General features: G+C 35.9%; 1 protein-coding gene and 2 pseudogenes across 4 annotated transcripts; 2 read left to right on the top strand and 1 right to left on the bottom strand.

Moving 5' to 3' along the window:
- The first annotated feature begins 1231 nt into the window (after nucleotides 1-1231).
- LOC143576263 (farnesylcysteine lyase-like) lies at nucleotides 1232-3681 on the top strand (annotated as a pseudogene). The gene is made up of 5 exons (XR_013142913.1): nucleotides 1232-1741; nucleotides 2237-2410; nucleotides 2562-2921; nucleotides 3003-3178; nucleotides 3263-3681. The product of XR_013142913.1 is annotated as a farnesylcysteine lyase-like (transcript).
- A 976-nt stretch (nucleotides 3682-4657) lies between these two features.
- Nucleotides 4658-9573, bottom strand: LOC143576250 (TOM1-like protein 5). 2 transcript variants are annotated; one of them, XM_077060384.1, is made up of 10 exons: nucleotides 9485-9573; nucleotides 9049-9168; nucleotides 7520-7598; nucleotides 7321-7419; nucleotides 7115-7228; nucleotides 6865-7028; nucleotides 6647-6722; nucleotides 6483-6568; nucleotides 6193-6354; nucleotides 4658-5256 (listed from the first exon to the last, which is right to left on the bottom strand). In XM_077060384.1, the coding sequence occupies exons 2-10, from the start codon at nucleotides 9147-9149 to the stop codon at nucleotides 4923-4925; spliced, it is 1215 nt and encodes a 404-aa protein (XP_076916499.1). In that variant the 5' UTR covers nucleotides 9150-9168; nucleotides 9485-9573; the 3' UTR covers nucleotides 4658-4922. The 2 variants fall into 2 exon arrangements, with proteins under 2 accessions (XP_076916499.1, XP_076916498.1); XM_077060383.1 differs by lacking the exons at nucleotides 9049-9168; nucleotides 9485-9573 and adding an exon at nucleotides 8130-8975 and having other exon boundaries at nucleotides 7520-7656.
- Nucleotides 9574-11730: 2157 nt separating this feature from the next.
- Nucleotides 11731-16697, top strand: LOC143576249 (TMV resistance protein N-like; annotated as a pseudogene). The gene is made up of 7 exons (XR_013142912.1): nucleotides 11731-12431; nucleotides 12549-13671; nucleotides 13806-14128; nucleotides 14235-15137; nucleotides 15222-15768; nucleotides 16279-16345; nucleotides 16448-16697. The product of XR_013142912.1 is annotated as a TMV resistance protein N-like (transcript).
- The last annotated feature ends 7091 nt before the right edge of the window (nucleotides 16698-23788 follow it).

The raw sequence follows: 23788 nt of genomic DNA, 5'->3' as shown, positions 1-23788 counted from the left end.
CATTTACTCCTTTGTCATATACATACAAACCATTTTTCTTTTTTCTTTTTATTTATTTTTTTAAGGTTTACGTTGTATCGAAATTACTATATCAATCAATCAATCAATCAAGCTCTGTATATTTCACCGCATAGCACGCTATCGGTAGGGTCAGGGGAGGGTGGGATGTAGGCAAGTCTTTCCTCTATCCGAGAGAATAGAGAGGCTGCTTCCAAAAAGACCCCCGGCTCATAAAGCTACATACAGGTAATCATAGTAAACATACATCCTACAAGCAAAAGACACTTAGCAATACATAGATAACAAACTACAAAAAAAGCAAGAAATCTGTAACCTACTAAGAAAAGGGCATAAGAAACAAAAAGCAGTATCAAAACAAAAAAATATTCATAAACAGCAACGATCAAGACTGGCCAACTAGACCCTAAATAGAAAGCTAAGCTAACTAGGTGCCTTCCCATAGAAGTCGCTAACCTTAATCCTACGTCTTCACGAATCTCTATCCTGGACCATGTCCTCAGAGAGGTGCAACTCTGTCAAGTCATGTCTAATTCTCCCATCCTAAGTCAATTTAGGTCTGCCTCTACTCCTCTTTCCTTCCACAATGAAGGCTTCCACTACTCTAACTGGCGCTGTTATCGGTCTCCTCTTCACATGCCCAAACCATCTCAATCTCCCTTTCTTTATTTTCTCCTTAAACACCTCATTTCTAATCGTGTCTAATCTAGTGTGTCCGCACATCCACCTCAGCATCCTCATCTCTGCCACCTCCGTCCTGCGCTCCTGTGTCTTCTTGATGGCCCAACAGCCTGTTCCATACAACATTACAGGTCTAACTGTGAGTCTATAGAATTTCCCCTTTAATTTAGATGGGAACCGCTTGTCGCACAAAACCCCAGTGGCTGCTTTCCACCTACACCATCCAGCTTGTATACGGTGGGTTATGTCAATGTCTATCTCTCCATTGCTTTGGACAAACGATCCTAGATATTTAAACTTCGTTATCTGCGGAACCACCTGGTCTCAATAGTGATCTGGGTGTCCTCGCTATCACCAACACCACTGAAGTCACAGGTATCATTAGTGTAAAAAAATAAAAGTCAATGATCAATGTAATAATAATAATATAAATATTTCACGACCACGATATATTAAAAAAGGTAAATAAAAAAACACACGTATTCCAGTTCCGACTATTCTAGTAATCAAAACCCGTACACTCGCCGGTGATGATTATCAACATGCTGACACCCACTCTCATAATAATAATACTCTCTCTTCTCACCGTCACAGTCCTCTCCGACCAACAACAACAAACCACGACTGATGTCTGCATTATCGGATCCGGCATCGGCGGCTCCTCCGTGGCCCACTTCCTCCGCCAATACTCTCCCACCACCGTCTCCCATATCCGCATCTTCGAACGTCACCCCGTCGTCGGCGGCCGTATGGCCACCGTCACCATCGCCGGAGATACTTTAGAAGCCGGTGCTTCTATTCTCCACCCGAAAAACTACCATGCTTTGAACTTTACCCATATGTTGAATCTCAAAGTCAACGGGCCTACAGCTTCTGAAAGCTCGATTTCGCTTGGGATTTGGGATGGTGAAAAGTTTTTGTTAAGACGATTGATTCGGGTTCCAAGAGTCAGGTGGTGCAGTACTTTGTGTCGCTTGTGAATTCAATTCGGATGCTGTTTCGATACGGGGTTTCGCTTCTCAAGATGAATAATTTTGTTGAGGTAGTTTTTGAATTGTGGTAAACGGGTCGGTTCGGGTCAAAACTGGTAAACTAACAAAAAGTTTTTTTTTGTTCGGGTCTGTTGGTTCGGGTCACGGGCCAAAAAGGGTTAGGGTCAGAACAGGTTTGGTCAAAACAGGTCAATTAAAAAAAAGTTTTTTTTTGGTTCAGTTCGGAACGGGTTGGATTAAAGGGGCAGACATAAACGAACTTCCCACCGAACAGTTCCCGAATAGTTTGCCGAACGTTCAGTTTGTTTACACCCCTTACGTTCAGCTTGTATACAGCTGTGGTGTCAGTGAATTAACATATTTAGTGATATGTAGCTTATATAAATTTTAGTTTCCATGGTTATATGATAGGTTGCAGTTGGTAATTTGAAATTATATTAATCTAATGATGCTCAGCTCGCATACAGTTGTGTTATTAGTGAATTTTAACATATTTAGTGATTTTTAGCTTAGCAATTTCAGTTTTCATGGCTATATGATGACAGGTTACAGTTGATAATTTTTTGAGGTATTATGAAAGTAAGGAGTCTAGACCAGTTTTTAGCAATGTAGAGGATATGCTCAAATGGGCAGACTTGTACAATTTGACAACACAGACGTTGGAAGAAGAATTGTTAGGTCTTAAATTCTCTCCTCTGCTCATACAAGAACTTATTACTGTAAGTTATTTATTTTTATAAAATTGAAATTTTATTATGAATATTAGTATGTTGTGTGGTTTTATCTAGTCTGAGAAACTTATGATGCTATGTGATATTGTTTTGATGATGATTATAATCATCTTGAAGTAGAAATATAAGCGTTGTGCAGGTTATAACAAGAATCAACTACTGTCAAAGTGTAAAAATCAGTGGACTTGCCGGTGCTGTTTCTTTGGCTGGATCAGGAGGAGATTTATGGTCAGTTGAAGGAGGAAACTGGCAGATGGCTGCTGGATTAATCAACCAATCGGATGTAACTCTGCATCTTCAAGAAGAAATATCATCAGTCACAAACGTTGGTGGCTTTTACGAGATCAACTCCACCAATGGAAACAGCTACACATGCCAAATCACGGTTCTTGCCACCCCTTTAGACGAGCTGACCACTCAGTTCACCCCTCAAGTTTACATCCCAGAAAGAAAATTACAACATACACATGCTACCTTTGTTGGAGGCTGTCTAAATCCAGTGAGTTCTTTATTCAAATTTTAATGCATCATAATCAATTTACAAACTTGCATATGTAATAAAGTTTATTCTTTTGCATAGGCGTACTTTGGATTAAATTCCATCTCAGACATTCCAGAATTGGTGGGGACCGTAGAGAGTGATGAACTTCCATTTACATGCATTTCCGTGCTAAAAGAACACAGCGCGAACGACTTTACTTACAAGTTATTCTCTCGTCAAAGTTTGACCGATGAATTGTTGGATCAAATATTTAGGTAAGACCCTAGATCACATTTATGAACATAAAATTGAATAATTGATATGTGTATCTTGTGATTTACTTGATACATAATTCGCAGTATAAGGAACGAAACAATGAGAATCAACTGGGGTGCATACCCTCATTATCATGCTCCTGAGGAATTTGCTCCGTTTATATTGGATGACATGCATTTGTATTATGTAAACGCGTTTGAGAATGCAGCCAGCACCATGGAAACAAGTGCTGTTGCAGCTGAGAACATTGCTCGGTTGATCCTTTCAAGGTTAGCCGGTGAGCAGCCATCGGGTTCGTATGGGTTGAAAAGTTCTACCTCTGATTCAAACCTTCAGCATCCAGAGTTGTGATGATATAAATACATGATTTTGTAACATTAATGTAATTTTGATGTTGTTCCACATACATAAATGTACTACAGAGTCCAGGCTATGTTGGTTTAATAGATCTTTGGATGTGGTTATGATGTAAAATAATTATGTTTTGGATAGTTAAAAGACAGAGGTGCATAAAAAACCCGAACCCGGAACCGGGTTTTTTAAACCCGGGTTTTTAATACCGAACCCGAACCCAACCTTACCCGTAGGGTACGGATAGGGTATGACTTTCAAAGCTGAAACCCGAACCCGATCTAAACTCGATAATACCCGAAACCCGGTTCTAGTTATACCCGAAACCCAGGTTTTTTGCATACCTGAACTGGATTTTTTTGTATACCCGGTTATTAGTGTTTGTGCACATGTGCCTGCACTTGACAGTGGTTGTGTGGCTATCTACAGATCTATAGCCGTTCTCCAACGGATCTTTTTTGAAGCATATATTTGATATAAACACTTATTTAGGGTAGCACCTTTTGATATACCAAACAATTTAAAACACACAAATTATATGTTTGTTATATCAATTTTTTAGTTGTTTATATATGTTTGAATAAACTTAGAAGTTTGTTTGCAAAAAAATAAAGTCAGCATACAAAAACAAAGCAGGCCTGTTAACAGAAGAACGCTACAGAAAAAGGGTTTTTTTAGTACTCGGAAATAAGGTATTCAAATACCAGGAAAACGAGTTTTTTCAATACCCGGGTATTGAAGACCCGATTTAATACCCGACCCAGACCTGGTACAAAGGGTATGGTTTTTCAAGCGAATACCCGAACCCGACCCCGACCCGGGTATTACTATTACCCGATTTTCTAATACCCGATTATACCCGTTTCATACCGGAAGAGTTTTTCTAATACCCGATTCGTGCACCTCTAAAAAGACACACTATTTGGGCTTATTGTTATTTGGATGTGGTTATGATGTAAAATATATACATATACAAATAGTGCACCACCACACATACTTGTTATTTGTGAAGACCTCTCATTCTAATATAAAATTATCAATTAAAAATAAATATTCAAAATAAATATTTTGGTTTAAAAATAAAAATCTCCCCATGCCAGCACCCCAAGCCTAACCTCAACAATAAATAATAAAATAATTCTCATTGACCAAACAAAAACACACAATAATAAAAGAATCCACCATTTAAATAAAATCCCATAACCAGACAAACACTAACCACTTCTAACATCAGCTATCTGACTCAATAAAACACCACCTATCCCCTTGTCCTTCATTCACATATCACAATTTGTATAAAAGAAAACAAATCATATTCAACATATACATACTTTCACCATGATCATAACCCCAAACATCAAAACCACATCATAACTTTGACTTCTTGCTGCATCAATCACTAAAGTCAAAACTGCCACTGCGAGAACTGCTGGCGTTTCGGCTGTGTAAAGAGAGACCCCTCATGTGACCGCCATGGGCAGAACCATCATTCTTGTTTTCTTGGAAGAATCTCTCCCTTTCAACATGTTTTGCAGGTGGGGGTGGGAGTGATACAGCTGCAGATGGTAGGGCTGTGATCGGTTCTTGTTTTGGCTCCAGACTGATGGGCCTGATAAGTGGTCGGTTTAGCCTGTCTGGTGGGACGGAGGACCCGAGCAATCCTAAAGGACGATCCGGTTGGTGATTCTCAGCTTCGGGTCTTACACAAGCTTTTCCTTTTCTCATTCTGTCAAGGTTGCAGTTGGTTAGTTTAAAAAAAATGAAATTTAGATGTATAACAAGAAGATATTCAAAGAGAGAATATTAAACTAGAGGTGACAAAATGGGTGGGTAATGGGTCAAGACTGGTAACAGGTTTGGATCAACATGAACAAATTTTTAGCGTGGTTTGAAAAGGATAAGGTCAGGTCGGGTTGCACGGAAATTAATTTTCCGTATTTCTTTATCGAATTTTGGAAGTAATTAATGTGATAACTTTCCTTGTAAAGAGCTACAATATTACAATAAATATCTAATTTATTTTAAAAAGCCGATTTACATGTTTGAAATAGACTCCCATTAAACCCTTCTTTCCATTCTAGGCAAAATTTTCAGGTTTACCAGACACCCATTTTGACTAATATTGTTAAAAACAATCCATTTATCATAAAACGGTTCAATTGCCACCCCTATATTATCCAATCAAATATGTTAGTCAGGGTTTGTTGTAATTATCTATATCAGTTAGGGTTTATGATAATAATCTCGTATCGTGATTTACATTACTTTAAAAATGTCAATTTGGGTTATATTTTATTACGAACTTGTAAAATAGAGATATTTCATATATCCACTCAAGAAAAATATCATAATATCAAATATAACTGTTTTTAGATTTATGATATTTATACCCTTCTATTAAAGCATGTATTAGGATACGAGAGTTTGGAGAAAACGAGAAGGGTATAATGGTGATATTATAAACTGTACTTAATGAAATGAGTAAACAATGGGTATATTTGATATTAATCTTTTTGGTTGCATAAAAATGATAATATAAAAATTTTCATGGGTATATGTTCGATTGTTCCCAACTAAAACTGTAAGTCGCAGGTCAACCCAACCCAACCCGTTATGAAACAAACTTTATTTATATTAGTATAGATAACAGAGTTATCCGTACCTTCTGAAGAGTTGTTCGGGATCTTCTTCTTCTTCTGCCTGTTCATGATCAACATGTGCTAGTGCAGACATTGGTCTACCAGAAACAAGGTCATCATGTCTTGTAAGCGCCTTCTGTAGCTGATCATTTAACTCTATTGCTTGAGATATTGTTTTCTCATCCCTAAAACAACCAAACAAAATAATCAAAAGGTATGACTTTTGTGTGTTTTTACACTTTATAAAGCATCAATGTTAGCATTTTAATTTCTTCTTAGTAGTATATCCATTGATCACACAAAGACAACTTACCGAGATGTAACTGCAAGATGCATCACCCGTTGCTTATGAAATGAACACTGTTCAACAAGATCAAGGGTGAACTCATCCTTGGCTTGCTGTAAAAATAATACAAACAAAATTAACATTAGTATCAATAGTAATATTAAAATGTAAAAACAACCCGACTCGAGTACCTCTGGATATCTGGCATCAATGGCATCAAGAACATCTCTTAAGACTTCAAGTGCAGATCCAGCTTTCTGAACAATACTGTTAAAAGAGAGACGGAAACAATATATAATTAATCAAGCAGACAGATATATTAGTATATTACAATACTTATAGCAATAATGAATAAGCCTAGTTTATTTTATTATGTTACTGAATTATACATAATTATAGGGACACATACCTAGATTCAGGAACTGGTGGTGGGGCCTCCTGTGGTGCACTCCGGTCATGTACAGCGGTTGCAGGTTCACCATTGCTTGAGTTGCTTTTACTGCTGTCTGAAGTTGAACGGTTTTTTGGAAGGACTTCAGGTCTTGGGTTCTGAGAGAAAGTTACTCCAGAACTCTGGCAACACAATAATATCAAGAGAAAATGATTACATTTTACGCAGTGACAGTTAAATATGTTGCAGCTCAATCGTATACACCTACCACCAAATCATAGTATGCATTGTAATACTGAGGGAACCTTCCGGAAGCTCCGCCAACAGATGTCTGTGTTGCATCTAGAAGAAGAAATATTTTCTCTCGTACAGGCAGATCAGACTGATAAAAGAAAAGAAAAAAAAAGAACTTAAATGCGTAGATCTGAAATTCCAAATATAACACTACATTACAGTTGGAAGGATTAAATATACCTTTTTCTTTACTATTTTAACAAGTACAGGGAGGATCCCGTTGTCAATAACTTGTGTGTGAATTGGTTCTCCGATATTATTCATCAGCATTTCTAGCAACTGGAAAAAAATCAATAAAAGTGAAACCATTAGTCGGAAAACTCTAAGATATAAAAGGTAACATGTTCATGACATTTTGCATAAAGATTTAATAACTCACCATAACAGCAAATAGTTGAGTATCTTTGCTCTTACTTCCCAGTCGCTTTTTGATGGCTTTAATGACGTCTTTAGCTTGCCTGTAAAGTTAACACACATAACATGGCAAGTAGTACGTGTTAGCAACGTTAGGTATATCTAATTGTCTATAACCGGACAGTACGTTGTTTTGGGAAATCCAATATGAATTAGCAGGCATAATGATGTATGTCATTTACTCATTTTAAAGTTTAAACCACAAAAAATTGACATTCGGCCTTAAAACACAAACTTTTACTGATAAAGAGACTAGGTCTTTGTGTATCAATTATTAGGATATGTACAGATTTTAAAGTAGTATTATAATAATACCAAAATAGATTTAATCGACTTTCAAAGAGGTGGATTGGCTCTCTCGTGGTTTACTTTCGAGAGGTAACCAACTCTCCAATGATATCAAAATCACTAAGCAATACTAAGCATAATCAAAATTACAAACCAGAAGCCCTACATATATAGATTGAAGAGAATCCCTATTCATAACTTTACCTAAAGTAAACTTATCTAATAAAATTACTAATATGCTTATATCCTAATAACCAAAGTCGTAACATATTATAAGTCTTGCTCACAACATTAATACCAACAGGCATGAAAAAAAATATATTTGTCAAATCACAATGGATATGAAAGTATTTATTATTCAAGTTATGACAAAAAATAGAAGTGAACTCGGATTTTTGTTTATTTTGGCATGCTCCCTTGCTTTGTTTTTCTCTTTTGTTGCAGTCAGTGTTTCAATTACATAAGGTTTACAAAAATGGTTTATATGAATACTTTTTTAATAACATATTACACATTAAGAAACAAAGTAGACCAATATGTATACCGAAATACAGCGAGTTAATTGTGAGCTAAAAGAGCAATGACTGTATATTCAAGAGAATTACAGCATGCTTAATTCAGAAAAAAAAGAAGCATATGACTCAAGGTCAACTAGGCCTCACTTAATGAAGTAAACCGCATATACCGCAACATTGTAGGTTTCGAATGTTAAATGTAGAATTAACATACCAATCATTGAATATCATCAAAAAGGAAAAATGAACAAAATTATGCAGAACATCATAATAAAGGGTATTAATAGAATCGAAATAAATTTCACGCATTATGAGATATGAATGATCTCAAACCCTGAAACCCTAAACTGATGGCGCATATAAATTTACAAAATCGGTCTCTTTTTATATGGTAAAAAAGCCATTCCGCATTTATAACATACACATAACAGGACACTATACTAATTAACTCCTCAAAATGGAAAATTTTCAAGTATCATGGAATCAAACTAAATTTCCATAACATTTCTAATGACGCAAATACGTCTACATTGACACCCATTTATACATAATAAGCAATTACTCTGCGCATATAATAACTAAAACATCAAAAGTATTCCCTTATAGGCATCCTATTTGGATCATATGAAAAAACATCAAAGACAACTGCCTACCAATACACGATTTCAAGAGAATAAGTTTTGACCATTACCTATGATCACGAGCGACTAGTTCACAAATTTCAATGCTTTTTGTCCAATCCATTTCCGTTAGCTTATCGCTCGTTGCTGCATTCACAAGTTCAGCCGCCATGTCTAGTAGTATCTGAGAGCTTAACAACAAGCAAAAAAAAAAAAAAAAACACCAGAAATATTACAAAGACACAATCTTTAACATATAACAACTATATATATAACCAAATAATGAAACTCCTATAGCTAATGTTCATATAACACAATCAAGAATACATGATGAAAAGATTTAAGCAAACTTATTATAATAATAAAAGCTGATCAAATGAAGTACTGTTAAAGCTAAAAAAATTGGGGGATTTGAATCAGTAAAGAAAACCCATATGAAATAAAAGTGACCCATGATAGATAAAGTTGAATCAATCAAAGAAAGGGGGTTAATTTGTTGATGTGTACCTTAAAAACCCTAATTGAATAATTGAATCATCAAAGTCTGAAAGAGGGGACGGAAAGAAAGGGGGGTGATATAGATGATGAATCAGGACAGGACAGGACAGATAGATATACAGATGTGTATGTATCTAATTTATGTAATAATAATATAATAATAATTTATTTATTTAATTTTGTGACACTGAATAATAGAGCGGTAGCACAAGTAAAGTACTGATGCTGCTGCCACTGTCTGTTTCTTTTGCTACCGTCACCTGCGGGTTATTTTATTTTAATATTCGACACGCGTCCTTTTCACCATCCACTTTCTTTTTTTCTTTTTTCGTGTGGTTGTACACCCACGCGCCATTCCTTGTTCCGGTATAGCTTTTTAACTGTAAATTAATATTATATTATATTTATACATACCAACTATAAACTTTGGTACAGTTGAAGGGTCATTTGCCGGCACCGTATTAGTTATGGTGTTGTAACTAACACAACGGAAATCGAACAAATTCGTGTAGACTCACAGTCACAATGATCGGGACCGGCAACGCTTTTTACTAACACCTGAATTATACCAACCAACGTCACCTCATTGGTTAACCTCATTTTTTTAATATTTTGTTTCCATTTTTTAGTCCCAGTTCATAACGAAAGTAACCGAACTGACCAAACTCGTGTCAAGTTATGGCTTCAATGCCCGGGATTGACAACGCTTGGTTTTACAACCGCCATGGTTTAGCGACCAAAGAAACATCGAATATTTAATTTTTTTATATGTTAATTCGTAATTTGACGAATTTATTTTTTGGGTTTTAACGCTCAAGTTTTGCTGACGGTTTCTATGCCGTAACGAGGATACACGATAAAATCCGAATTCGCGTCGACTCATCATTATGACGTTTGGGTTTTACCAACACCCGAGTTTCAATGTTAGGGTTTCACAACATTTTACTTCTTTTTTTTACTTCCGGTATTATAGTGAAAACTGTCTGAATGCCATTTTTTGTTTTAGTTCCGGTATCATAACGAACGCGACAAAATTCGACCAAATTCGCGTAAACTTACGACATTTTGTTTTAATTATGGTACATTGAACGTAACGAAAACCTACTTAATGCCAATTTTGTTTTTGTTTTTGTTTTAGTTTCAGTATAATAATCAACGTGACAGAAATCGGTTGAATTTGCGTAGACTCACCGCCTCAACTTCCGGGATCAATAATGCTCTGATCTTCGGATCCAATGCCTGAGTTTTACCGACTGACGCCACTCAATTGATCCACCTCAAAGTTTATATGTTTATTTTTAATTTTAAAACGACCGATTTGTGTCGACTTACCGCCTTAACGTCCAGGACCGACAACGTTTGGGTTTATCATCGCCCGGGTTTTACCAACCTAACATGTCTGGCGCAACACGTCGGATAAAACATTAGTTTTATTTATTTCTTAAAGGAGAGTGGTCGTCCCACCCCTAACCGTCTTTCATCTCTCCTTCATGTTAGAGTCACATCTATTCAAAGTGAAAGGCTAATTAGGATTCAATGGTATTCAAAACTCTCATTCATGAATTCTGTAAAACTTATCTCAAAACGGTGATTCAAATGACTTGATTTTTGTTAATTGGAAATTCAAACACCTGAATTGAAACATTGTTTCGTTAATAGATCACCATTTCAAGATAAGTTTTATGTTAGTCGACTCGCATCCTTCTTCTGATCAAAAGCCTTAAAACATCGGTTTAAAAATCGGAAAAAAACTTAACGACGTTAAGTGTTTTTTAAACGGTGGTCTACTGAGACAAAAAATAGTTGAAAGATTGAATCGTTGGCAGTAAATTTTAAATGTGAAATTATTATCAACGTAGAGGCAAGAGTATTTATTTTTAATTTGACAAGAAAAATTCAAATGTCAAAACTAGGAAAGAGAATTTGAAATCTTTGGTACTTTAGTTGCATGGTTATTGTTTTTTCTTAAAAAACAGGTTTGCAGTGGTTTTAACCCAAGAAGTAAACATAATAATAGATGAAGCCAAAGTTAACTACACAATTCTGATTTTGAGATTGTATATTTGTTTTCACTTGGGTTCAAGTTTTACTTTATTTTGCAAGCGATTAGGCATGCATGATTAGAAATTATAAAATTTTACTTTTTTTTCTATCTTTGGTTAATTATTACTTTTAAGTTTTAACGAAATTATCATACATTTGTAATATGTCCTTTAATTTTATTAATTGAAAAGCGACAATCATGAGTTTTGAAAGTTTTTGAACTTTCCAAATTATGCGAAAAGTCATGGAAACCTGCAAGTAAAAGGTGGGTAGGTTCCATGAAACTACAGTTGACTTGTCTTCCATTTACCTTCATAAACACATTCATTTATGTTCGTATGGATCTTATCCTTTTCTCTGTGATCAACCATACCTTCCAATAACTCCTAATGGCTGTTCTCACCGAAATTTCATCTTCTTCATCAACAAACGATAACTATGAATACTACGTGTTTTTAAGTTTTCGAGGTCTTGACACACGTCTTAGTTTCATCAGCCACCTCTATGATGCACTCCGGGATGCTAGTCTCGCAACCTTTTTGGATGATGAAGAAATTGAAACTGGACTAGAGCTGAAACCAGAATTGGAAAGTGCCATTAAGTCATCTAGAGCTTCTATTATCGTCTTGTCCAAGAATTATGCTTCTTCAACATGGTGCCTAGATGAATTGGTATTGATCCTCGAGCAACAGAGGAACTTTAACCAAATTGTTATCCCCATCTTCTATCATGTTGAGCCCACCGATGTCAGAAAGCAAATAAACAGCTTCGGGGAAGCAATAGAGGCGCATAAACGCAAGATAGAGACAGAAACAAATGCAACGGAAAGGAATCAGTTAACTCAAAAGATCGAGTTATGGAAGAGGGCACTCAAAGAAGTTGCTGATTTAAAAGGAAAAGATGCAAAGAGCAGGTTATCATTTGTTTGCTTTTAGGTGTTTGAATATTGGTTTGGATGTTTGAATTGTCATATCTTTCGATTAGGTTTTTTAGTATCACAATCATATTTCCCATTGAAATCAATTTTTAGGAAAGAGAGAGAGCTTATTAAAGAAGTTGTTACCGACATCCACCACAGACTAGGCGTGCGCTTAAGTAATACTCCAATCGGGAGGAACTATTACATTAATCTCATTACGTCATGGTTGACGGATGGTTCCTGTCATGCTGCTGATATTCTTACAATTGTAGGAATGGGTGGGATTGGGAAAACATCTTTAGCGAAATATGTTTTTGAGATACACTCTTATAAATTCCACAAAAGCAGCTTTATTGAAGGTATCAATGCAAAATGTAATGAACGATTTAGTGGATTGCTTGATTTACAAAAGCAACTTTTCGGAGACATTTCAAAAATAAATATTCCATTACAAGTTAATGATGTCTCTGTATACACCTCTAAGATTGAGAATGTACTAGCCCGTAATAGGGTGTTTATAGTGCTTGACGATATTGGTAGTGTCGACCAGTTGGATGCTCTACTTGGAAACAAAGGTTTACATCCAGGAAGCAAAATCATAGTTACAACCAAGGATGCATCTTTAACAGAAAGTTGCGCATTATTCAACCCGGAAGTCCAACCCAAGCATATTAAGGTCTTAATTAATGGCTTACACGAGGTTGAATCGCTAGAGCTTTTATGCATTCATGCATTCAAGAGCCAAAAGCCAAAAGAAGGTTATACAGGAGTTTCAGAAAACCTCGTGAAGTATTGTCAAGGACATCCGTTGGCTCTTAAGCTTTTGGGAAGTTAGCTGCATAATAGAGACGTGGTATATTGGGAAGAGTGTATAAAAGTGCTAAAGAAAGAACCTCATTCTCATATTAACATGGCATTGAAGAGGAGCTTTGACTCTTTGCCATTCAAAAATGATAAGGAATTGTTTAAGCACATTGCTTGTTTTTTTGTGGGAATGGACAGAGATGTGACTGAAACAATACTGAAAGCATGTGATATAAACACAAGATTTGGGATCACAAAACTCATTGACAGGTGCCTTCTTAGCGTCGGGTGGTACAACGAGTTGATGATGCATCAATTGGTTCAAGAGATGGGTAGAGATTTAGTACGCCAGGAAGCTCCTGACAAGCCAAGGGAGCGTAGTCGATTATGGTGTCACGAGGAGTCACTCAAAGTGCTGAAACAAAAAATAGTAAGAGCCATGTATATGTTTTTTGTAGTTTTGCATGTTTCAAGTAACCATGTATATGTGTAAACGAGGATATGTTTTTTGTAGCCATGTATATGTGTAAACGATTTTTTTTGTTTACTTTTCCTTGTTCTCAGGGTACACAAAATATTCTTGGGCTTACTCTTGACGTGAGAATGCTTGAGAAAGAACAGTTAAGTGGGTCATTACAGCTGAAAACAGATGCATTGAGTAAGATGGATAATTTAAAACTTCTACAACTCAATTATGTGGAAATGAATGGGTCTTTTAAGGATATTTCTAAAGAACTTAGATGGTTGTGTATGAATGGTTTCATTTAAAGTCTATACCTTCAGAATTACCGATGGAGAATCTGGTTATTCTTGACATGTCACATAGCAATATCCAGTCATTTGACATGTCTTCCAGTAGCTCACAACGAATTCTGAGCAGACTAAAGGTAACTAATAGATTTTGATGAATTACTTCACTTTTTATTGTTATTCTTTATTAAAGTACATGAAATTCACTCACTATGTACAAAAACTCATTTCCACGTACTTCAGGGGTTGAGTGGATCAGGCACAAATGAAAAGCGTTTGCTTGGATCACTGAAGATTCTTGTTCTATGTTTTTGTGAACAACTTCGCAGTATCGGTGGCTTTTATGAACTCCCAGTACTTGAGAGGCTGATAATCTCAAACTGCACAAGTTTAATACAGGTTTGTGAATCCATAAAACATTGTGTTGAACTAGTCTTCATTGATCTGAGTAACTGCAAGAAGCTTAAAAAGCTCCCTAAAACTATTAGCATGTTAAAGAAGGTCAGAACAATTTTATCAAATGGTTGCGATCTATCTGTTTTTCCCATTGAGACAAGGGATATGGATTCATTACAAATGATTGAGGTGAACAACGTTGCCATAAACTCACAAACCTCTGCCTCTGCCAGTGTTGAGGTTATACCAATAGATCTCAGGTTCTTCTTGAGTTGTTTACCGATATCATTAGTACACTTGTCGCTTAGAGATAGTAACTTGTCAAACAAATCCTTTCCAATGAACTTCAGTAGCCTATCCAATTTAAAGGAATTAAGGTTAGATGGTAATCCAATTGTTTCAATGCCCAGTTGTGTGAGAACCCTTCCTAGGCTTGAGAAACTTAGTATGGAGAAATATAAGATGCTAAAGACAGTCGAACATCCTCCAAGTTCACTAAGACGGTTGCAATGTGGAATGCTGGATAGCCTGCAGGAAATGAAATTTAATCCAGAGATGTCCCCGCTCAATTTGGATTTGAATGCACGAAAACATGCCGCTTTGGTAGTTGAAGGCGTTATTGAAATCCAAGAATTAGCACGTGTTAAGGATGAGGTGTTGTGTAGTTTGGGATGGGTTAATTTTGAGTTGATAAAATATCAACACATGACGTTTATAGACAGATTAGAAAAAAAGAGATGCAGAATCCAGGTTTCTTCTGATTAACTATCTATCCATATGTGAATTGAATGTTATATATGTTTTGAACTAATGAATTAAGATTTTACTTGACAGATGTATTATGAATTGGGAATATTCAGCACAATTTATAAGGGGAAAGAGATGCCAAACTGGATTAGTTGCAGAAGCAAGGCATCATCACTATCATTTACCATCCCATCATCTCCTAACAAACTTAGAGGGTTGAATTTCTGTTGTATACTAGACAACTTATCATCGTACTCAAATACCATTTACGTGTTACCAAAGATAGTAATTCGGAATTTAACAAAGACCAAAAGCTGGTCATACCTCCGTCATCCTGCCCAATTCGAGGTAGCTGAAGACTGTTTAATATTTCTAAGCCACTGGATGTTTGGGAAGAATGAGATGGAAGATGGTGCCCGACTTACTATTTCCTTATCAAAACAGCGCACCTGTTATCCAGTTGCTAGTATTAAGGAGTGTGGGGTAGGCATGGTTTATGATAATAGAAGAATGAACGAAGATGTGTTGGGTTATTACAAGTCATGGAATCACATCATTGGTGGAGATCTCTCTGCTTTTCAAACAACCACAGGAGAATACATCCTACAGCACAGTGGCCCCCTACGTTCTGGCTGTATGTTTATATTAAATATAGAACTGCGGTTTTCGTTCATGTGGTTTGTTCAAATTCGATATTTCAGTCCAAAAGTTTAAATATTTTTATTTTGATTAAGGTTTCATTTACGTTGCAATTTTCCTCAATAAGGTTTCGTTTTCATTGCGATTTTTGTCCCCTGGTTTGTTTAAATTTGTTATTCAGTTCAAAACATGTTAACGAAAAGGACGAAAATTGCAATGAAAATGAAACAGTAGGTATGAAAATAGCAAATTTTATACTTTTGGACTGAAATAGCAAATTTAAACAAGCCATAATGACGAAAATCACAGTTCATTCTAAATATATTGATACACTATTTTATAATATTACACTTGGGTTAGCCTAAAGGAGATATATACACTTGTCTCATTTTGATAAATTGTTTAAACAACCATTTATTCGCATAGCAATATGCTATTACAACTTCATCCAAATGGATTTTCATGAATGTTAATTAACATATTACCTTTTCTCTTTTCGTATCAGTAGAAGGAGAAATAAGCAAATTTAGAGCTTTCTCCCAACAAATGTCTGATTTGGTGCTGCACCCAAGGTACTTATCTGTTGAAATATCAATTTAGGTGTATAACTTTCTTTGTTTAAGACTTATTTTGTTGAATTTTATTTTTGTATTTGTGGCATAACAATAAAAAAGGAAGAGCGGAAACGGTGCTCAGGAAACGAAGAAATTTAGAAGCGCTGCAGTGAAGATGATCGAAAGCTTGAGGACTAAAATTGCCATTGTGGAGTTCGTATATAGTATGTTCAAGTGTTCCAAGGTTGAAACAAGGAGTCATCTTTGTTTCTATTTGAAGCTTTACACATACACTCGTTTTCTCCATATACTGTATTTTTTTGTTGGTTCTTCAATGTTAGAACTGAGAGAAGTTAGAATACTGTAATACTAATAACCTTTATGTTTGTTGACGAATTATAGGTATACAATGAGTTTTCTAAATATTTGCATTTATGTGTTAAATAAATTATGTGGATAATTTATATTTTGAGAGATGCTATTTATTTGGATAAATAACAAATATATTTGGATAAAAGGAAAAAATTAACAAAATTGGGTTTGAGTTTTGGGGGGAAAACCCACCCTTTGGCCGGCCCCTCCATCTCTCTCTCTCTCCCTTTTGTATTTTTCCAATACATGCAAGAGATATTATTGGAAGATCATAATTCGTGTTTGTATCAATAATACACGTTCTCTCACACACACAAACTCTCTTCTTCTCTCTCGACCGAAAGCCACAAGGAGGAACAAGAAAGGGGAAAGCAAGAGTGATAAATCCTAGCAACATTTGGTGTTTGTTGGTAGCTTGTAAGGGTATACAAGCTTGAGGTTTTCTACATTAGACTCGTTATTCAAACCATTCATCCCCTTCTGTGTTTCTAGGAATTGAATGTATGTTTTGAAACACTCTATGGTTGTATTTGATAGCATGTATATTGTATTTGGATCCTGGTTTTGGGTTTTAACATAAAACGGGTTTATGTGTATTCGGTAACAAGATTTAAAAACTAAATATTTCCGCTGCGTTTTTCCTTATAAAAGGTTTATTTGGACTTTGATAATCTTGTAAAAACCCAACAATATTCGTTTATAAAATACTCGTACATATAACTATATTTTAATATATAATAATATGTGTTTTAGCTATTTATTTTGAATTAACGACTTTATAAAAATTTATTATTGTAAAATCCATTATCATTTTATTACTTACTATATACATATATATATATATATATATGTAACATCCTAATTTCGGTTTTATTAATAGAATAAATATCGTCTATTTTGTAGTGGGTCGTTATCGGTTTAGAGAAATAGAATACGAGTTGGGCTAGTGTTGGGTTAAATGGATATGGATTATGGACTTGGATTATGAAAGAAAGAGAAAAGGACCATGGGCTTAAGCCCATGATCCATAATTATATAAACCATTAATCCCTCATTTAATTCATTCTCACACATTCCATACACCACCCAAAACACACACTTAAGATTTCTCTCAAATTCTTCCTTATCTCTAGCCGAAATCAAGAAGGAAACCGAGCACCGATCCGAGGTAACGATAGTTTAATATTGTATGAGCTTAACCCGTTAGATAAAGTTGCGAAACAACGAGCCGACACTGTTAAACCGTTTAAATCACGAGATCCGGGTGGAATCGGGTATAAACCGAACCTATGATGAGCTTAGGGATCACCCTAGCTCAGATCTGGATCGAACGGGGCGAAAAACGGTGAAAAACGAGTTAAAAATCGTTTTTCCGGTGAGTTCGCGTTTTTCCGGCGGCTTTCCGGCAATGACGATGCCGAAAAAGTAATACGAGGTTAAGGGTATGTCAGGGAATGTTCTGACATTCCCTGACCTAACCCTAGTTCGCTAACGGGAATTTAGCGAATTAAGGGTGATTCGTTAAGTAGATTCGCTGAGGAAAGATAACGAACTAGCCTTAGTTCGTGTCCTGATTCGTTAAGGAAAAGATAACGAATTAACCCCCCATTTCGTTATAGCCATTCGTTAAAGGAGATAACGAATTAGAAGGTCCAGTTCGTTACTTGAACTGATTCGCTATGTGGACTGGTTCGTACAAGGACGGATTTGTCAGAGGTCCAGTTCGCTAGAGGGTTCGGTTTATTACAAATGACCAGTTCGCTAAGATAAGTCAATTCGTTAAAGACTGAATAACGAACTAGAAAGTTTAATAAAATGACAGAACTGGACTTAGAAAAAGAATGAATTAATTACAATTCACCCCTTGAACTTTTGAGTTAGCAAATTAATTAATGATTCGAAATTATAATGAAAAATGTGTTAAGACAGTTAATGGAAATAAAATTTTTCCAAGCTGACCTGGCAGCTCGACCCCAGCCAGGGGCTCTGCCCCTTGGACCCTGCTAGGGGCTGCCGCCCCTAGACCCCGCTGCCAGGGGCGCTGCCCCCGGACCCCCGTTCGTTGTGGGTTATATAAAGATAGAAATACAACATGAGAAGCAGTAGTTAATTGATACATGTAAATATTATACAGTTAGCCGTGCACAGCTCAAGAAGGGAATAACGATTAACGGAGAGCGTAACAGGATTCAGGTGAGTTTCTAGCCCCATTTATGTGTTATGTTTTCGGGGCTGTGTGCATACTCAATATGTTTGTTAATACGCTTATCCTAAGAGATAAGTGTATGCCTTATGTGAATAATATGATATGTATGAATGATGGCTTGATGGTACGTGAACGATCTTCGGATATTGCACGTACCGTCAGGTTGTAACGCTATGTATAAGGTAAGTATGATATGTATGCTTATGTGTATGAACGTGATAAAGTTAATAAAAGAAGGAAATGATGGTTGTATGGTTACAAAAAGGGTACCGAGCCCTAATAATACTCGAGGTATGATGTATGGTTGTATGGTAACGAAGAGGGAATCGAACCCTACTAATATTCGAGAACTAGGGAACCGAACCCTACTAATATTAGAGGAAGGAGGGTACCGAGCCCTAATAATACTCGAAGAAGGAGGGTACCGAGCCCTAATAATACTCGAGGAAGGAGGGTACCGAGCCCTAATAATACTCGAGAAATGTAGGGCATAATGCTCTTTATAACATAAGATATGAAAGCAAGTTAGTACAAAAGAAAGTATGAAAGTATGAAAGTATGATTGAAAGGATATAAGTTTATGTGTATTGTATAATGTATGATTAACTAGAACTCACTCAGCGTAGCTAACTTTTAGTATGCACGCAGGTGAGTAGGATGAGGCAGCTCGCTTGAGGAGACACATGGCATTGAATAAGAGGCTGGCATCGGAAGACTCAAGACGTTTAAGTTTAATGTTTTGTTTATTTTGAAAGACAAGATGTTGCTTTAAGACAAGATGTGTTTTGCTATGAAATGTTTTACGAAAGCTTTTATATTCCGCGAATGTTTTAATTAACTCTGATATTTAGAACTGTGTTTATGAGTAAATCCAACACGAAAGTAGGGCTACCGGGAACGGGGCCTTACAATATACATATACATATATATATATGTACCCCCTGTATTTATTTGTAAGGGTTGTTGAGGGTTTTCATCTTGTTCTAAGTCTGATTTATTACATATTAATTATTGGCTAACCCTTATTCTTGTTAGTTGTTACGCAAGAACTAATCCTGTCATTTGTCTTTTGGACCGATTTGAAGGGTTTCAATTCCAAACCCTTAGTCTGGTTTCTGTGTTGTAACGACGTTCTTGGTTGCTTTAGGCATGTTCAGGGATTTCTTGTAGTTTGAGGAGGTTAATCAAGTCTTTCTCGTTCATTTAGAATGAGATTTGTATTAATGTTATAATGTTAATTGATATAACAATTAGGTTGATATTCCGTAGTACGGTTATTGAATTGTTATTAACTCTCCACTTCTAATTGGCTTAGCCTCCTGTATCACTGAAAAGATTTGAAATCTCACCTCATTTAGGATTCCAGTGTTCTAATCCATAAATAATAGAGTGAAATCATAATGATTGATGTAAGCAACACACATGATGCAGTTAGCCAGTTACCCCCAGTGTACATATGGATGTTGCAATCAATAAAAAAACAAGCTTGATTACTGGCCATTAACTCAAATGTATGAAAAGTATGAAAATACAAATCTAACTCCCAAGTTAGATAACAAAAGCCATAAATGTCAAACTTGTTGCATATACCAAGGTTTCAAAGACCTTGTAAGATACCAGAACTAGTGCATCAGTCAAACTTTAAGTCTTTAACCCATTTATGTATGTGGCCCAATATCTAAACTGCATTAATGCTATAAAAGCATACATGTGTGCTATCACAACTCTAAATGCTGAAGGTTTGAATCAGAGGTAGAACTCTTCAGTCCACATGAACCCAAAGGCTGCTGACCGGTCAAACTTGACAGGATCAATCAAGCCATGTTCTCAGCTGCAACCGCATGCATCATCCAACCCAAAGGTTGCTGACCAGTTTCCTCGGTGCTGGCTGTATTCTCGATTGCATTTACATAATACAAATGCGTGACATCCAAAATTGACAAAAAGTCAACTTTGACCCGAATTTGTTTTGTCCGGACTCATTAAAAAATGGCATTTATAACCCTGGCTCTATGACTTTCAAATTTCTGCAAATGACCAATTTTCCCATCAATATTAAGAGCCATTCATTTAAATTGTACTTTATGTTCGTTTTTGCTGTAAAATAGGTGTCGATCGATGGTTGTCACTCAGTTTTTTTGTTGCAAAAATACAGCTAATATTGCTGTTACTTCAACATCGATCTAATCGATTGGCCTTGGGCTAAAAGCTTACTTTCATAGCCATCCATAGAACCCGTGCCGAGGAATATTATTGCTAGACCAAACTTTCTTGGTCCATAAAACTTTGGTGCTTTCCATGAGTTGAGGGACTTCTTGATGGTTAGTTAAATCAAAATTGGGTCTATCCAGCTAAGAATTAAACTCCCGAAAAGGAATAGGTACAAAATCCAATGGATCCATAACCAACACAATAGGGGAGTGGTCGAATAAATACCGTGGAAGAGCAGTGAGACAATGAACTGGTGACATATTAGAAAACGATCGATTTTGCTCAATTTCACCCTTGAGCAATTTATTACCTTTGCGGAATCTAAAACGTCTACCTTTAATAGTGTATTCCAGGAGACCGGAAGAAAAATATGAAGTTATTAAAGTAATTAGCTTCTACAGGATAAAAACCCGAATTTCGCATGTCCTCGGTGCATTAAAATCCCCGAACATAATCCAAATCCAAATACCCGGAAGAGAGTTCCTTAACGTCTGAATATCTTCCCATAGGTGCCTCTTAGCCCTAGCACATTGCTGAGTATACACGCTGAGAATATTGAAATCCAAGTTGTGCCGCCCATTCAGAGATCCAGAAATAAGCAAACAGTTACTATTTTTAACCACTCGGCATGTCCAAAATATTGGGATCCCAAATACTAATAATGCCGCCAGACCTTCCCAAGGTTCAACGAAATCAATCTGGAAATTACGGTTTCCAGAAATCCCGAAGATTAACCCTGACAAGTTTGCAAACTACGATTCTTGTAAACGTATAAAAATGATTTGATACCACCTCTTTATATTACGAACCCGGATAGGCTTATCTGAATTCCATAATCCACAGATGTTAAGGCATAGAAAATCCATTGATTACCAGTAAAATTCACATTACCTGCGACTAAGTTACGAACCTCGTCGTTAAGAGCCTATAAACCTACCCCAACCGAGGAACCCGACATGCATTGTGCTATTAACTTCATTATTAAGCTTAATCTGTTCAGTGATCTTCTCCTTACTCTTCTCTGTTTGATCGAATTCCAACTATTGCCTCTCATGCTTAGGAGCTACAAATTATATATTCTCTATTATCTAGATGAAAACAAAACATTGGTGCCAAAAGCCCCCCATTGGCCATGCGAAGCACCTTATTGGTCGACGCCATTTTATTATTTATTTTTGCCTTTTGTTTTATTTCTGGTACCGTAATAAATGTAACGAAAATCGATGATCAAAGGCCAATTTCATTTTTTGATCAAATTTGAGTATACTCACCGCTTCAACACCTGGATTTTACCAACAACCGAGTTTTACCGACCGACGCCACCTTATTGGACCTAATTGTGCTTTTTATTTATTTTTTTGTTTAAGTTCGGTTACCGTAACGAACGTAACTGATCAAATTCATGTCGAGTCACTGCCTCAATGCCAGGGGCAAACAATGCTTGGGTTTTACCACTGCCGGGTTTTATCGACTAAATATTTTTATATGTTAATTTTTATATGCTAATTTGATGAATTTGTATTTTGGGTTTTAACGCACTGGTTTTCAACGTTGTTTATAGTGTAACAGACATAACTGACACAAACTAAATTCGCGTCGAATCACCGTCATAATGCTTGGGGTTTACAACGCCTGGGTTTTATCGACCAAATAAATGTTATTTTTCTACAGTACGTTATACGAGTGCCGCTATTATTTTGGTTTATTATTTTAAACATGTTAATTTGACAAATTTGTTTTTATTTTTAATTCCGGTTACGTAACGAATGTAGCCAATACTGACCAAATTTGTCTTGACTTACCGCTGCAATGCCCGAGTTTTACATACCGAAATTGGTGTGCAAAACACGTGAGTAAATATCTGGTTATCATAATAAGATAACAAGATATTTCCGCTTTAAAACAATTAAGCATCTATAATATTGAAACATTACATGTTATAATTACAAAAAATCAATTTATGGAAATACAAATCTAAAATATCGGGAAAATTTCTGAACAATTATTATATCAATAGGGTTGAGTTATAATAAGAAGATTAGTTTTCCTAAAAAGGATAGGAAATAATTTTGTCCATTCATTTTAAAATTGAATGGTTGAGATTAGACTAGAGAGATCATAAAGTGTAAAACAAGGGTAAGGGCATAATAGGGATAACACATTTGTTGACTTTCTCTCTCCACATGCAAGACACATGTCAAATACCCCATCATTTTAAAACGCCCATAACTTTTTTATACGACATTTTTTTTCAAAACAATTTCACCATAATAACGAGTGTTTTTTTATCTTTTATATAAGTACCATATTGCTATATAAAAATAAAAATAAATTCGTGGGTTTTTTTCAAAGTGTGTTTTACCAAAATTGTGTTATACAAGTGTGTTTTATTTTTTCACAGTGTTTTTTGCATTGTGTTTTTTACATTGTTTTATTTAATGTGTTTTACATTGTGTTTTTGTCATTGTGTTTTTATTTTCATAGTGTTTTTTCCATTGTGTTTTTCACATTGTGTCTTTTTCATTGTATTTTTCATAGTGTTATTTTCCGGCGAAATTTTCGAAGACTTTTCCGCAAGGTGGTGGCGGTGGGTGGCGGTGGGCGGTGGTGGTTGTAGGAGATGAGTGAAAATTTAAGTGGGTTTTAATTAAGTGAGTTTTTGAAATTAAATT

The sequence above is a fragment of the Bidens hawaiensis genome, unplaced genomic scaffold (assembly GCF_021521415.1).
Source record: "Bidens hawaiensis isolate Kalapana, Puna unplaced genomic scaffold, B.hawaiensis_p1.1 tig00028038_1, whole genome shotgun sequence".
In the NCBI taxonomy this organism is placed as follows: domain Eukaryota; kingdom Viridiplantae; phylum Streptophyta; class Magnoliopsida; order Asterales; family Asteraceae; genus Bidens; species Bidens hawaiensis.
The sequence above is the reverse complement of the archived record's forward strand: the minus strand, read 5'-3'. Positions and strand labels throughout refer to the sequence as shown.

Bases quoted from the DNA above. Each gene is read 5' to 3' on its own strand.
- LOC143576250 (XM_077060384.1), bottom strand. From the start codon at position 9,149: ATGGCGGCTGAACTTGTGAATGCAGCAACGAGCGATAAGCTAACGGAA. The intron at 7,029-7,114 runs GTAGGTGTATAC...TTGTGTTGCCAG, and splicing joins ATGCATACTATGATTTGGTG to AGTTCTGGAGTAACTTTCTC. The intron at 6,569-6,646 runs GTACTCGAGTCG...TTATTTTTACAG, and splicing joins TTGATGCCAGATATCCAGAG to CAAGCCAAGGATGAGTTCAC.